Below are 15,135 nucleotides of genomic sequence, written 5' to 3' on the forward strand. Positions count from 1 at the left end.
CTTTGCTGCACATTGTTCAAGATATAAAGTCCATTCACCATATTTTCCGAAGAATCTTCTTTAAAGAAATTACGATAAATCGTGGAGTGTGTAAGATTTATATTTTATGTTATCTCATTGAGACTATTTTCCTCTCTTTTTGTAGCAAATTCTAATGAATATCAGTACAAATCTACAACCTAAGAATTAATGAGCGATATATCGTTCGTATGGACAAAAAAATTACAATATCGCAATAACATGTATTTTTGGCAATACAGATTTAAAAGATACCGAATAGCGTGTAGTAGTTAGAGAACTAATAAAATAAATTTTGTTCGACTATTTTTTTGATGACTGAAAGTTTATATATTAAAAGAAATAATAAAAATAATTATATATATATATATATATATATGTAATTCATAGGACGGATGTTCGTTATTGCTTCTTATGCTATTACCATATAAATTGTGTATTATAAAAATAAATATTTAAAATCAATAAAATGGAATCAACTTTATTTTGTGTATTTAATGACGGGAGATTATTACGCTCTATTTTATAGCTGAACAGAACGACTTTGCGCATAATGAGCATTTTAATGATCATTTAATCAACTGATTGATATGATATAAAAGTATAATATATAAGAAACATTAGAATAAGAAAAACATTGATGTGAAGCGGAAAGATTCTTTGAAGATTGATATCTCAACCGTGCACGATTCTTCGATGCACAAACATTTCGACATAATGTAATATATTACAATCAGATTGTGTTCATTGTATGAATCTAATTGGAATATATAATTATGCGGAATATAATTATTGCATATATTGTGTTCAGTTCAAAATATTGCGCAACAATTTTTTCGCAGTGAACTTCGAGAGAATTATTAATATACACATTTAGAGTTGCTGAAAAATTAAACAATATTAAAGAAAATTTTTTTGGGAAATATTAATTTTATTAAAAATGTGAATTTTTATTATCATTATCTTTTTTATTTTATTTTAGTATACCCGCATGTATATACCTATTGCATATAATAAAGAATCAGAAAAAATAAATTTTAAGAAGTGGAGAAATATATAAATGTATACATATACATAAGTTGGTTTTTAAAACTGTGAATTTTACATACACAGCACACACATCTCCGCTAAGTAAAATTCGTAGGACACAGATTTCTGCTAATAAGCAGGGTTCGAGTCTTGGCTAAGTAAGAATCTCTGCTAAGCAGGTCCGACATAGTTCGAATATCAGCCGCACGAGGGTTTCGGTTTTGGTTTCGTAAACATTTACGGTATGTTGTTAATTGTAAGAGCTTCGCGAGAACTGTTGTTTTTTCAAAAATCTATTATTTCAAACTTTGAGAAAAATTGGCAATTGGTCATCTAATGATATATCACATTTCTTTCCATTATATTTCTCTTATGTTTCTATCATATGCTAACAATATTTTGTTCGAACAAATAATATTTTTTTAACTTCTGAAATATGTAGTAGCCACTAAAGAGCAAATATAGAATAGAATCAATTTAGTACCAATACTACATAAAACTTGGCTTTATTTTACAGAAATCTGTTGCAAGCTCTTCTGAATTAAATTACGAAAAGAAACGCATAATCATAGACAATATTAATCCTATGTCACAATCTAAGATAATGGAAGACAAAAGTAAGCCATAGCTTACATTAATTGAATTATTATTGCAAGTTATATTAGGGATATTTTACAATATCCAAACAATAATATTGAAACAATTTAGAAAAGGAAATAAGAAATTAATTTTCAATTTTAATTTGTATTGCATGTATGTCGCATAAATATTTAGTTCATAAATATATTTGTGATAGGTATAATGGATTGCGCTGTTAAAAATTTAGAAAAGACATTTGATATAAAACAAAAGGCATTGGTTAATAAACTACATAACATGCATTGGCTGAAAAACATGTCTCCTCCATCAAACTCGTATGTTTAAACCTTATTTTTTTGTTTTAATGTATAATATATAATTTTTGTAGTGTGTACTAACATTGCTCCGCCTTCTTGTATGCTGTCAACTTAAAGCAATCTTTATGCTATAATCGTACATATTAATAAAAAAATCTTTTATAATTTTCAATATTGTATGTGAAATGATATCTTTATCTTTGAATTAATGCAAAATATAAGTTTTTATGCACATTTCTACATAATTTGTATTAATATTTCTTATATAAATTTTTACTAGTTGAAAGTATATATAAATGGATGGATTAAAAAAGTATAGTTTGTGATATTGTTTCTGCATATTATATTTGAAAATTACTTTTATACTGATTTTTTATTTTAGTGGAAAGATAAAAATTATTTATAAGCATGTACAAGAGGGAGAAAAAGATCATGATGAGAATAATAAATTGGAAGATAAAGTAACAGAAAATGTCAAGACATACTCAATTGAAGAATCTGATAAATATCGTTTGATGGATACATACAAAAAATATTTGCCTAATAATGCAATATCAGGAAATGATGAAAATATATGGAATAAAGATGTTAATTTGTCTCCATTGTTAAAAAATTCCAAGAAGTTGGTTAATCAGAAAGATAAAGAAGAAGAAAACATGTTAATGATTACAGAAAGCACTATAACAGCAAAACTAGATGCTCAGTTTTATACTGATAAGATGCAAAAAAATCAATCAAATATGTCACAAAATAGTACCAAAGATGTTACACAGTAAGTGTAAAGAAAAACTTTTTAACTTTTTTTTTAATTAACATGTTATTTTAATATATTATTTTGTTATAAATATTTACAAATTTTTATAATATTTGTAGGAATGCTGTATATTCAAATTTTTCTAACTTTAAAATAAAATCTGATAAAACTGCTGATGTAACATATCAAAATAAGAATATAAATAAAAATGGGATATTGCAAAAACAACAAACAGTTTCTAAACAATCTGTGTCAAAGATGCAAGAGTCTCTTAAAAAAAATGCATCTATGTTTAACTTTGCTGTTATTAAAAATAAAACATTAGAAGAAACAGATAAAGCAAACAATGATTTACTTTTAAATGAAAAGAAGAGAAATAAAAAAATCATTGATGAGAAACAGTATCACCAAAAAGCAAATAGTAATTGTAATTTTAAATTTACATGCAATGCCATGCAAAATAAAAACTCGACATTCACAAATTCCATGCAAAGTAAAAGTGTGCTGAGAAATATTGAACATACTGCAGATTATGGAAGAACTCCATCCTACAATGATTTTGGATTTGGCAATAAGTCTATCGGCAATGCTGGATGCAAAAATGATATAAGGAATGAATATATATCTATTAATGTATTTCCAAAATCAAGTGTGAAATCAACAACTGTACATAAAAAAGATACATTAGCATGTAATGATGAAAACAATGTAAATCTTGCAAATGCCAAAACATATTTAACAGAAGATAAGAAATGTGCGAATTTAAGCATTAATCATATCAGAAAACAGCAGGAACCTTTTTTAGAACAGTGTTATAAAGAAATGAAAAAGATTGATAAGTCTAAAGTCAATATAGATCAGCGAAATAGAGAAATAAATAATGCTACCGTTAATGAACAAACAAATTCATTCAAACATTCGTCCAATCTACTTTTGAATAAGTGTACTGTGGAAACACCAGCCGATACGATATATCGATATTCATTAAAATTAGAATATTTACAACATATGAATGACGTAAAGAAATTAGAGAACAATAGAACTACTTGGAATAACTGTTTATCCAACAATACAGTACAGAATGCAACAGTCGTAAACCCACCGCAATCTATTCAAAATATGCGTTTTGATATACAGCAAACTATTATGCAAGCAAGAGATCAAACAAAACAAATGCCATCAAATAGCAACAAATTTTACAATCATTTTTCAATTATCAATGCAATGCAACCGTCGCAAATTCCGAATACTTTCAATGTGGCATCGTGTGAAAGCAATATACAAACATCAAATGATAAAGACACCCCCAACATACTGAAAACTGCAATGAATTATAATAAAGAAAATTCAGACATACTCTATAAATACACGCCAAACATACAACAAAGATCTGGTACAACATTTTCGGATTTTACTGGTCATGCTATATTAACAGGTCAGACTAGTAAATGGAATCCCTTCGTACAAGATAGTTTTAACATTGGTTCATACAACACAACACAAACTTACAATTCTGGTGCTTTCGACCCTGATAATTTTAATAATATACATATGAATTGTCTACTGCATCCAATAATTTATGCACCATTCCCGAATGTGCAAATACGAAATCCGCAATTACAGTATCCGTTGCCTGTCTCTTACAATTCCCCATGCACGAATTATATTCGTGTAATTCCTAATACGACTCAATTGAATAATTTTAATAACGTTAACTCTATGCATGATCAGCAGTTCAAATATATTCCTTGTATGCAAATGAATAATTATACTAGAGATACACATAATGATCTGAGTAATTGCACTATACAAGCGAGGAATGCTGTTGATAATGTTCCGATGAAATCTAATCAGCATTCAATCAACAAAAAGTGTCAAGGCAATTCCCGAATGGTTTATAATGACGCTCGATATGTGAGACCGCTTTCACATTCGGGATTTCAACAAGGTATGAATTTTATGTCCGCGATAGATAAAAATCAGTATAGTAACGAATACTTGCGACAAAAACAGAAGGATAATCAAAATACGGTGAATTACATGCAAATGTCAAAATATCCGAAGAGTCAAGCGATACAAGATCCCTGCGGTGATGATGAATCGGAAAATATCCCTCCAATAATATCTCCAAAAGAATTTATAACAAATAATGTAAGTTTCTCAAATAAGACTGATCAGTTAACAGCACGTGTTTAAACTAGACTGAACACGACATATCCGTTATCGTTACAAAAATGTAATGGCATTTTCTACAGAAATACAATTTATCAAGATTATTCGAAAAAATATATATCTATCAGTAGTATTGGATCGCAATATATACGAGCCTAAAATATGTAAAAATATGAGATTTAAGTTCTTAATTTAAATAGAGTACAAAGTTTGGGTGTAATCAAATACATACAATATTTCTTTTCTTTCATTTGTTTAGTATTACGTTTCCATATAACCGAGCCGGTTAATATTAAGATTAAAAAACTATGTTATGGAAAAAGTCAAGGTAATTGAATATTATTAACATAAGCATTTATATTGGCATATTGTGATATAAAAAAAATTCAAAATGAAATGTTTTTTTTTTGCATTTAAAGATGCGTGCTTTCAATTTTCGTCGAGCTTAAGATAAAAATTTTTGCTTTAAAGTTTTGTAAGAGAAGAGTTTAAGATGAAAATTATATTCAGAAATATTTACATTTTGTTCGAGCTTTTTCATATAGATTAAGTTTCAATTACAAATTGCACGATATGTACAGGAGTTGTTCTATTTACATATCAATTTTGCGAGAAATATTGTTTAACAAATATTTAATAAGTCTGTTTTTTTATAAGTTTGATTCTTATATAATATAATTATATAATTTTAAGATAAAATGTTTCACACACTATATATTTTATATATATACACACACACACACACACACACATGTATGTGTGTTTATTTTTCTATTTTATTTGAAAACTCTTGTTAATGAAAATGATATAGTTTATTTTCTCTGAAAAGTTATAAAATAAATATAACGCATTTTGCGTGCGTGTGATTATTATATTTGTCAATTGTTTTACGTCATTGTCATTGCTAATCCTTTAATAAATCTTATCTCTACATTGATTTCAGTCAATTTCTGTCTGATATAATATAATATTTAATTCACAACAATGGATTTATATAAAATTAATTATACAGTAATCACATGTCTTATAGAATAATCTAGTTATTAAGTAAAAATTATTTTACTTTACAACATACGTAGAAAATTCCAGATTTGAGAATAATAATGTATGCAAATGTTTACAAAAATATTAAATTTACTTTCTATTCGAAAATTAGGTATTTTGTTAATATGGTTAAATAAAGCCAAGTTCATATACACAAAAATTTTACTATAAAAGTTTATTTTTTATATTTGATCAGATTCGACATAAGAAAAACAAAAATTTATAACTCAATAAAATAGAATACAAAAATAAGATTAATATGAAATATTATAACCAATCAGTATATGTATTTATTTATCAAGTTCTATTGTCGTAAAGGAAATGCTTGTAACATATCACAACCTTGTAGAGGCCAGTTCGTTCGTCATTTCAGAGATCTTACTTTTTGAAACTTCGATTTCAACATTTGTATTTTGCCTCATGCCTTTAAATTTTTTAAAAATTGTAATTAACTCAATTTCATCTCTTGCTGTCAAGATTTGCTTGTGCGACAAGGATTGTATACTTTTTAAAATATCAGGATTTGGTCGCAGCATTATTAATTGGCAATTGTTGTCCCTAAAGTCTTTTACTAACATGCTGATACTCTAAAAGTAACAATTGCAGAAAATAAATTAGTCGTTGAGGGGATATATATATATATATATATATATATATATATATATATATATATATATATGTATATAATAATTGTGTTTATATTTTGATAATAAATTGTGCTCTCTCTCTAAAGACGTATGTATGTCGCATTGATAATAAATAAATATTTATTTCGATACCTGTGCGGCAGTAAAGTCTATCTTGTCGATATGCTCGCAATCCAATACGATATTTGTCAAGATATAATTGAGATTTTTTGAAGATTTGTGATGTTTATGAGATAATGCCTTCGTTAAATACGATCTCAAATGATTTACTGCTGGAAACAAAATTCCAGCAACAGGACGAATCATGACGTAATTCGTTATTGAAGTCTGTCAAAATAAAATTGTTAGATGTATTATATTTATATTACATTTTATTTTTTCAATTAATATTAATAATTTCTATCTCCTTACATTTCTATATTCGACATTTATTGTTGGTCGTGCATTAAGGTATATCAATATGGCGAGATCGATTATCATACCTATCAAGATTCCCAGTTCGACTCCGGCGAATAGACTAGCAAAGAATGTAACAAATGCCGGTATCAGATCACGTTCTGTGAAGAAATATAGCACTTATTAATTCGTAATTAGCTCGTCAATTTTCATTAATATATAATTATAAAAGCTAACGATATGTATCCCGTTTTAATCTGTCATTTGTAACTAATTTGCGCGCACATTATTAATTATTTTAAATATATACTCACTATTACATTTCCAGATTGGAAGTATTATGCCAATTTCTACCATAAATATCACTGCACTAATTATGACAGAACTCAATGTCGCTTTCGGAATATAATAAAAATATGGAGTTAATAAACTTAGGGCAAGTATGACTAGAATACCTAAAATTGTTCATTATTTTTATTTTAATAACTTTTTTCTCTTTTCTTTATTTTTAGAGATTAGTAAAATAAAACTCTTGTCACAACACGTTTAATTTATTAAACTTATTTAATTATTACGAGTTTAATTTGATATTATATGATATTTTTTTGCAAATTACCTGTGTATATGCCACCTAAAGGTGTTCTAACACCAGAAGCATTATTTACTGCGCTTCTTGAAAAAGATCCTGCGACAGGTATTGAATGGAAAAACGAACCGATTACATTGCACAGTCCAAGAGTTAACATTTCCTGTGTGGCGTCTAGAGGCATACCTCGTGCTTTAAACAATAAGAAATATTAAGAAAGATTTTCTCGTAATAACTTGATTACACGTTTACCCGTCATGTGATGATTACACGTCATGTACAAATGTAATAATTTTTGCATCGTTTCTTTATCTACTATCTTCTCAGATTAACATTTTTAATCGATATTGGGTAATATGTTGAAAATATATCGTACAAAAAGCTTTTGCAATGGCGACATTTCCAATAATGGAGATGAGCGGTATAATCAGGATGCCAAACTTGAAATTCTTAGTCATATCGATAAAACTTTCAGTTTGATTTTGGCTAATTGTCCTTGAAAATGGAGGCAGTTCGATATTTGGTAGACCAGCATCGATGTGGCCCGTAAGTATGAAGGGTGCTCCATCGTATAGCTCGAAAATGTAAGACGTAACTGCACAAATGATGACCACGAGAGCGTTTCTAGCCGTACCGATTATCCAAAGAAATCTCTTTAATGTGATATTGGCAAATTTTATATCCTTTAAATACTGAAAAAATAAACGGATACAATCATGTTTATATCCTGTTATTTTTATTTTTTTAATAAATCTAATAGTATACCTTCAAGACTAATAGAGTTAAAATACAGCAACAGGAGAGAATAAAGTCCGGTATTTTAGTGTCAGTTATATGGTTTATCAACTCCCACCAAATTTCAACAAAATTCTCACCGTGAATATCCAAGCCCAATAAATTCTTTATTTGACTACAAGCAATAATGACGCTCGCAGCTGACGTAAACCCGGATATTACCGGAATTGAGACAAATTCAACTAAAAACCCTAAGCGCAGAATGCCAAGAAATATTGTGATACATCCTGACAAGAAGCAAAGCAAAGCTGTATACTCGGGAATTCCTCTGAAAGAATTATCAAACTTGATATAAGTTGTATATTCTTTTATAATATATTACAACCTTGGCATACATGAACAATGTTTTTTTCACGAAAGAATTTATAAAAAATTGTCTTTAATAATTCAATTATGTTTATAGTTTGAATAATATCATTCAATTAACACGTTCTTTCATTTTATGCCTTAACCGGATGAAACTTTGAGCAAAAATGTTTTGTTACGTCAATCGTATGTATAATGGCAAGAGAGAATTTTTCTATTATATCAAATAATTAAATATATGTATATAGCTTTTAATGACATTACAATCTGTCTTCCTCTTTTTTTTCTTCTTTTTCTATTTATAAATTTTATAAAATTTGGATTACATTAAAAAAAAGTATAAATATATAATTATATAAATCACTTTTAAAATTTGACAGTTAAAGAATATATCGTTCAAAACAATATATTTAAAAAAGACGAAGATAAAAATCAATACACATATATAAAAGCACAGAATTTATCACAATCAAAACTTCAAAAATTTAAATCCGATCAATAATTTGCTTTTATCATTTTATTATATTTACGAGGAGTTTTAATGTATTTGTACCTTGCGTATGCCCAAGTTAATAAAGATATAAGCGCAGTTGGACCAATGTTGACTTCACGACACGTCCCAAAAATGACATAGATGAAACTTCCCACAAACGCGCTATAAAGCCCATATTGCGGTTTCAATCCTGCCAAACCTGCATAAGCTATTGCCTGTACAATCGCAAATATTATATTTTTAAGTGCGATTGAATCTTTTCAAACAATATTAAATATTCGTGTAAATATTGCTTAAAGTACTTGAGGTATCAAGGTTAATCCCACGGTGATACCTGCAACAAGATCACCCAGTATTTCTTCCGCTTTATACAGCGGTAACCATTTCAAAAGAGGGACTCTCTTCTTAATTACTCTTTTCAAATTAACTTTAGCCATTGTCGTTCACCGATTACATTTGTCCTTTTAAATGTTACGTAATGCAAGCTGAAAATCTGAAAAAAAAATTATTTAATAAAGAAAAATAATACAAATATATTGTGAGAACAAAAATATAGACACTTTTAAACATATAAGAGCTCAAAGATATAACTCAGGAATTTTCAATATCTCCTTTAATTTCTTATCAACTTGAGAAGCACAATAGTGATGTGCATATATATATATATATATATATATCTATACTTTTAATACTAAAAGACCTTAAATATGATAAAAAATCCTGTGTCTTTTTATTTTCCGATTTTTTACCGATCCATTTTTCCTCCTTTTAATATTTTAAAAGTAAAATTATTAATTGGAAGATCATTATCGTTATATTACACTCTTATCCCGCATATTAATCACATTATGGATTTTTGCTTCAATTTCGCGATTTATGCCGAATGTATTTATACGATTATATTTCTATTATAAAATTAAATTAGCTCAATGATAAGAATATCTTGTATATTACAGTTATTCAAAAATATTTTTGCACAACACTATATGATTTCTTAAAAATACTAGGCATATTTTCTTTCCTGTCAATTATTATTTTGCAATTATTAAAAAAGAATATGTGAATATATGCGCATAGACACACACACTCACACACACATACGCAGAAAATTTTTTTTTTAATCACAATAAAAAGTTTGAACGAGATGAAATATAGTTTTGCAACAATCCGATTACTCGCACCAGCTGCTAACAATTGCATTAAATGCTTATTCGTATTATGATCTCTACCTGTCGCGATCACTTATACAACTGATTCACATACTTACGCAACTGCGTTTGTTTGCTCCTAGTAACGTATATGTCACTCCTTCCTCTGTGTAGCACCGTGAAACCAGCGAGCTCAGATTATTGCCAATTTGTTTGACGAATAGATCTTTTCAGTGCCATGTTTAACAAGTCTTTTAGCCTCTTTGTCAGATAGCGGATATCAAAGCGACTACAATCTTTTAATGCATATGCATCACGAGACAGTTTTCGACAACAATTTGAGTATTGTATAGTATTTAAAGAATAATGAAAAAGATTTTGACGTAAGAAAATTAAATAATTATTATATCAATTTGGTAGTTTTCTAAAGTATTTATCATTAATGATTTAAATAGTGAATATTTAGACTTGATAATCTTTTTTTGAAAAAAAAATTAAAGAGAATATTACGTAAAGTAAAACAACAGCCAAGAAGGTAGTTTCAATGTTTATAAATTAGAAGCAATATACAATATATATATATATATATATATATATATATATATATATCGAATTAATACCTACCTTTTGATTGGTGCCGCACGCGCAAGGTCGGGAAAAGATGAAGAGAATTGCAATTACCAGTCGCGTCATTGCAGCGGAATTTCAGCTGTAAATATTCGTAACGGAATACTGGTTCCTTAAAGACAGTCCAAAGCGCTGTGAACGAAGAAAAAAAAAAGGGTGGCATAAAGTGATCGCGTAACGTTTTATCAGGTCCTGATCATTAACCTGGATCTTTAAACCTTGTCGCGACTTCCCGTTTTTTCTCGTAAGCAAGAAATCTGTTGGATTCATTCGAAATTCCTTCATCAATTTATACTTTTCAATTCATCGATGATTATTTCTTCGCTTTGATCGCAATTTTTCTAACTCTGAAAAATCTTAATTTGATACATTCTTCTACCCTTCTTTAAGTATATTTTGTAATGTATTACATATAAATATTTTAATAGCTGATATTTATTATTCAGTTTATTAAATATTCCGAACATAAACAAAAAACGCATCTACGATGGTTTTATTCAATATTTAAATTCATAAGAAAAAAGAAATTGCAACGCTATAGACATCTACACACTATAATACTATCAATAGTTTACATCTTATTAACATAAAGAAAAGTAAAGTTTTACAAAATAAATAATTTGTTTGGATAATTATGAGATTGGTAAAAAACAACCATTTAATTTAATCCTCAAATATAACTTTAAAAGTACTATAAATCTGAGATTATCTTCGAACAGTTTGCGTGTTTCAGTAATTTTGATATATAATACGTGAATTTATGCTTATCTATTAATATTCATTTCATCGATTCCAAATGTAAGAATATTATGTCGATATATATTTGCAATTTTCCAAAAAAAATTTATGACTCTCCAATCGGAAATTTACGAGCAAATGTGTCGGTTCTATCTATTATATAACACGATTTCAATTATAATATTATATATTCTGATTTCAATGTTGTGTTCTTACGCGAGACAGCGTAAAATCAAGTTCAAGATCGAACATCATCAGTGCGAAGGTCATCATCAGGAAGAAGAGGGGAATTCCTTGACGGTGAGTGACTCGTCTGGGCCAAGGACTCGGCCACTACAACTAGCTTTCGCGTTTTACGCAAAGATCTACATATGGCAATCTAATCCCAACAATGAGCTCTGTTTCGATTTTACGTAAAATATCCGTCTATTTATTAACGATTAAATTTTTCCAAACAAACTAATGTTGGCGCCTTTACAATTCATCACTTGACTTTATTGAGTGATGTATAAGAATATTTTTTAAAACTTTGAGTGGATCTTTAACATTCCACGTGGAATGTGTTTATAATCGAATCATAAATTAAGATTCCGTTAAAGTCTTAACTATATGAGGAATAAGATTTTATTGATATTTCTAAAGCTTAATTTATTAGAAATCTGAAAAAAATTATTTTTTATATTGAATTGGTCTGAAGGAATTATTTTTCTTAAAAAAATTGCAATATTCTGAGACGCCCCATATATCGTTCGCCGACGAAGTGGTCGAACTCAACGGTTAACTGTGTCTCGATCATAAAATCTTCGGCCAACGTGACCAAAACCAGATTCAAGAACTATATGAATTTCCTTATTACCGTTGACGCTATATGTTTATATAAAATTTCTTGTGACTGCATTCGTGCATAAGATGCGTTATAAAATACATTACCGAGAAATGTGTCTAGGAATTGTATATATGATATAAGTATGGAAATTTTCCTGAGAGTACAATTAATTTGAAGCATATAAGAGTACGTGAAAGAATTAACGATTATTTTCACTTTTTTCTTAAAAATAAGTTTATTTATTTGTAAACAAACGTGTGTGTATGTATCTTACAGATATAATTATGAGAAATATTGTAATAAAACAATAAATAATAAAATACTAATATGATTTTTATATATATGTCGTTACATCAATAATAATTAATATTTTGTCACTGTTTTTTTCAATTTCTCTCCTCCTCTTTATCTATCTATCTTTCTTTATAAACCCTATAAATCTCTTTATAAAGTCTTATTTTATTTGTAAAATTATAAGGTTTTTAATCCCATCTCGATGTGAAAAATAAAAGATAAAATTGTAACGCGAATGATACTCTGAGGATTCTACGACAGAGGAATCCGAAAGAGATAACGTAACGCTTCTTACGTGGGGAATACCCGAAAAGCGGACCGTATCCGCAACTAATTTGCACACAGCTGTGCATTTGTTTATCGATGAGCCGGTATGTATTCCGTTAAAAATATTTTCCGCCGAATCATCACGCAATATATTATCGTGAGGAATTTACATGGCAATATTTTAAAAGTGTATAACAAATGCGAGTAAAAATACATTGCTCGAAATGTTATAATCTCGATTCCATGGACAACAAAAGGGCAATAAAAAAAAATTGTTTATTTGTAATATATATTATATAACACGCTTGTTTAGATTTAGAAGATTTTACAAATTATGCACGTCGCTAGTATTTAAAAATTTATTAAAGTGTTGATAAATTTAATAAATGTTGATCATTTTTAACCTACTAATGATGCTCTCGAATTCATGTATTTTAATGTATACATAATGTACACATATTATCCATACATAGAACAGAGATAAAAATTTTATAAATATTCTAAAAAAATAACTCGGATTTTAGAAAAAGGAAAGAATCATACACGCGTCGGCTACATATTGCAAGCTCCAGGTAATGATCCTAAGACATAAGACGATTGGACAGAATTTTATAGATTGTTAATGATAGCCGGCACGAGAGACTGAGATTAAGTCTCACCTTTGGATAACGATAGACTTGAAACGTCCGAACAAAGGACACGTAAAGAAAAGAGTTGAAGATAATTTCAAGGAGACGCAGGTTCGAAGAGAAGAACCTTTGTTGTACAATTATCAATTTTACCTATAATTTTGTTTGCAAAAAATATATGCAAGGACAAAGTAACTACAAACGTCGAAAAGCAAAGATAGGACTTCTTTTAAAACACAATAGTTAACGATAGCATAGTCGAGTTTTATCAAACGGATAGCGTTATGTGACTGACAGTTATGTACCTTTCCCATGCGAAGAGAAAAATACGAATTGTGTCGACACACAAGTGGCGTTGTTAAAATTTCAGATTGGCATTAAGGATAAACGATTGCGTCGCCTATTCTGTCAAGCTGCTATCGGGCAAAAATGTCGGGAATGCTGAATGAATCTTTCAAGCGGGATGACTCGTTGTGCGCAGAATAAATGAAGCGTAACGCGTCACCTTCTAGAATCGATCAACGATACTTTTACGGTTGATTTCGCGACCGCTAGCATCTAGGCGACTAGGATTTACCATTGACCTATGTGTGGGTTGATAGATTCTTTTTCTTTTTACAAGATCCGTTATATAGAAGTACGAGACTCTCTTATCTAAATTTTCTAACGGTATCAGTCGCTATTAGCTGTACAGAAAAATCTTTGCTTAATGATCGAAAAAAATTAAATTTAAATTTCCAAAATTGAAAAGACAAGAAATAGTCGATATTCGTTCGTAACGTATAAATAATTGACAAATGAGTTTTTCAGCCTCTTAAGAGATTACGAAGATGCGCTTTCTCACTCTTTCCACCGTGACAATAATCATCTTTCTAATAAATATCATATGGTCCATAATTACCGGTGCGATCAATTGGGAGGCGGTTCTTTTCGTTTTGTTCGCAGTACCAAGAAATATTTTCATATCGCATGCATCATTATGATTACGAGTAAGCGAGAAGAACGCTCTCGCTTTTCGCGCGCGTAAAAATCGACTTGGAAGCTCAAATTCACCGAAAGTGTTGTTCAATGTTCGTTTTGTCGAGCAAAAGCAGCGACCAGCTGGAGTTTTCTCGACACCAACGTTAATTACCTTCGCGTTGGCGCGCAGCATACGTGCGAGGGAACCTGAATTACGGGGTCTCTGAACGCAAAAACTCGTGCGTCGGAGGTTGCGCGAGAAGAAGAAAAAAGGAATAAAAGAAATGCGTAAAGAGACGCAAAAAGGTGCAAAGAGATTTATCTCTCTCTCTCTCTCTCTCTCTCTCTTTCCTTTTTTGGTTATTTAAAAGTCGCTAAGGTATTCGAGGTTCCAAAGCCTTTTAACTGCGGCTGCTCTCTTATAAGGTTCCTTTTTTTCTCACCTGTCTCGTGATATCGATGATCGGTGTAGAAAAAAACTGCGAATGAAACGAGGCAATCTTTATGACT

The 15,135-nt window shown here is 29.2% G+C and overlaps 2 protein-coding genes across 2 annotated transcripts; one reads left to right on the forward strand and one right to left on the reverse strand.

Moving 5' to 3' along the window:
• Positions 1-1,195: 1,195 nt before the first annotated feature.
• On the forward strand, positions 1,196-6,048 carry LOC126850112 (uncharacterized protein PF3D7_1120600-like). The gene is made up of 5 exons (XM_050592796.1): positions 1,196-1,289; positions 1,565-1,664; positions 1,844-1,961; positions 2,326-2,715; positions 2,817-6,048. Exons 2-5 carry the CDS (start codon positions 1,634-1,636, stop codon positions 4,891-4,893), a joined length of 2,616 nt encoding a protein of 871 aa, XP_050448753.1. The 5' UTR covers positions 1,196-1,289; positions 1,565-1,633; the 3' UTR covers positions 4,894-6,048.
• Positions 6,049-6,178: 130 nt separating this feature from the next.
• On the reverse strand, positions 6,179-10,377 carry LOC126850113 (sodium-independent sulfate anion transporter-like). The gene is made up of 10 exons (XM_050592797.1): positions 10,228-10,377; positions 9,439-9,629; positions 9,197-9,351; positions 8,308-8,605; positions 7,919-8,234; positions 7,573-7,734; positions 7,271-7,411; positions 6,972-7,117; positions 6,693-6,887; positions 6,179-6,500 (listed from the first exon to the last, which is right to left on the reverse strand). The coding sequence occupies exons 2-10, from the start codon at positions 9,571-9,573 to the stop codon at positions 6,249-6,251; spliced, it is 1,800 nt and encodes a 599-aa protein (XP_050448754.1). The 5' UTR covers positions 9,574-9,629; positions 10,228-10,377; the 3' UTR covers positions 6,179-6,248.
• Between the last annotated feature and the right edge of the window lie 4,758 nt (positions 10,378-15,135).

Source organism: Cataglyphis hispanica, chromosome 5 (genome assembly GCF_021464435.1).
Source record: "Cataglyphis hispanica isolate Lineage 1 chromosome 5, ULB_Chis1_1.0, whole genome shotgun sequence".
NCBI classification, from domain to species: Eukaryota; Metazoa; Arthropoda; class Insecta; order Hymenoptera; family Formicidae; genus Cataglyphis; species Cataglyphis hispanica.

Coding starts and splice junctions, on each gene's coding strand:
- LOC126850112 (XM_050592796.1), top strand. CDS start 1,634: ATGTCACAATCTAAGATAATGGAAGACAAAA. Junction 1,665..1,843: donor TAAGATAATGGAAGACAAAA/GTAAGCCATAGC, acceptor TATTTGTGATAG/GTATAATGGATTGCGCTGTT. Junction 1,962..2,325: donor ATGTCTCCTCCATCAAACTC/GTATGTTTAAAC, acceptor TTTTTATTTTAG/TGGAAAGATAAAAATTATTT.
- LOC126850113 (XM_050592797.1), bottom strand. CDS start 9,573: ATGGCTAAAGTTAATTTGAAAAGAGTAATTAAGAAGAGAGTCCCTCTT. Junction 7,118..7,270: donor TCCAATCTGGAAATGTAATA/GTGAGTATATAT, acceptor ATTTCTTCACAG/AACGTGATCTGATACCGGCA. Junction 6,888..6,971: donor TAAATGTCGAATATAGAAAT/GTAAGGAGATAG, acceptor TTATTTTGACAG/ACTTCAATAACGAATTACGT.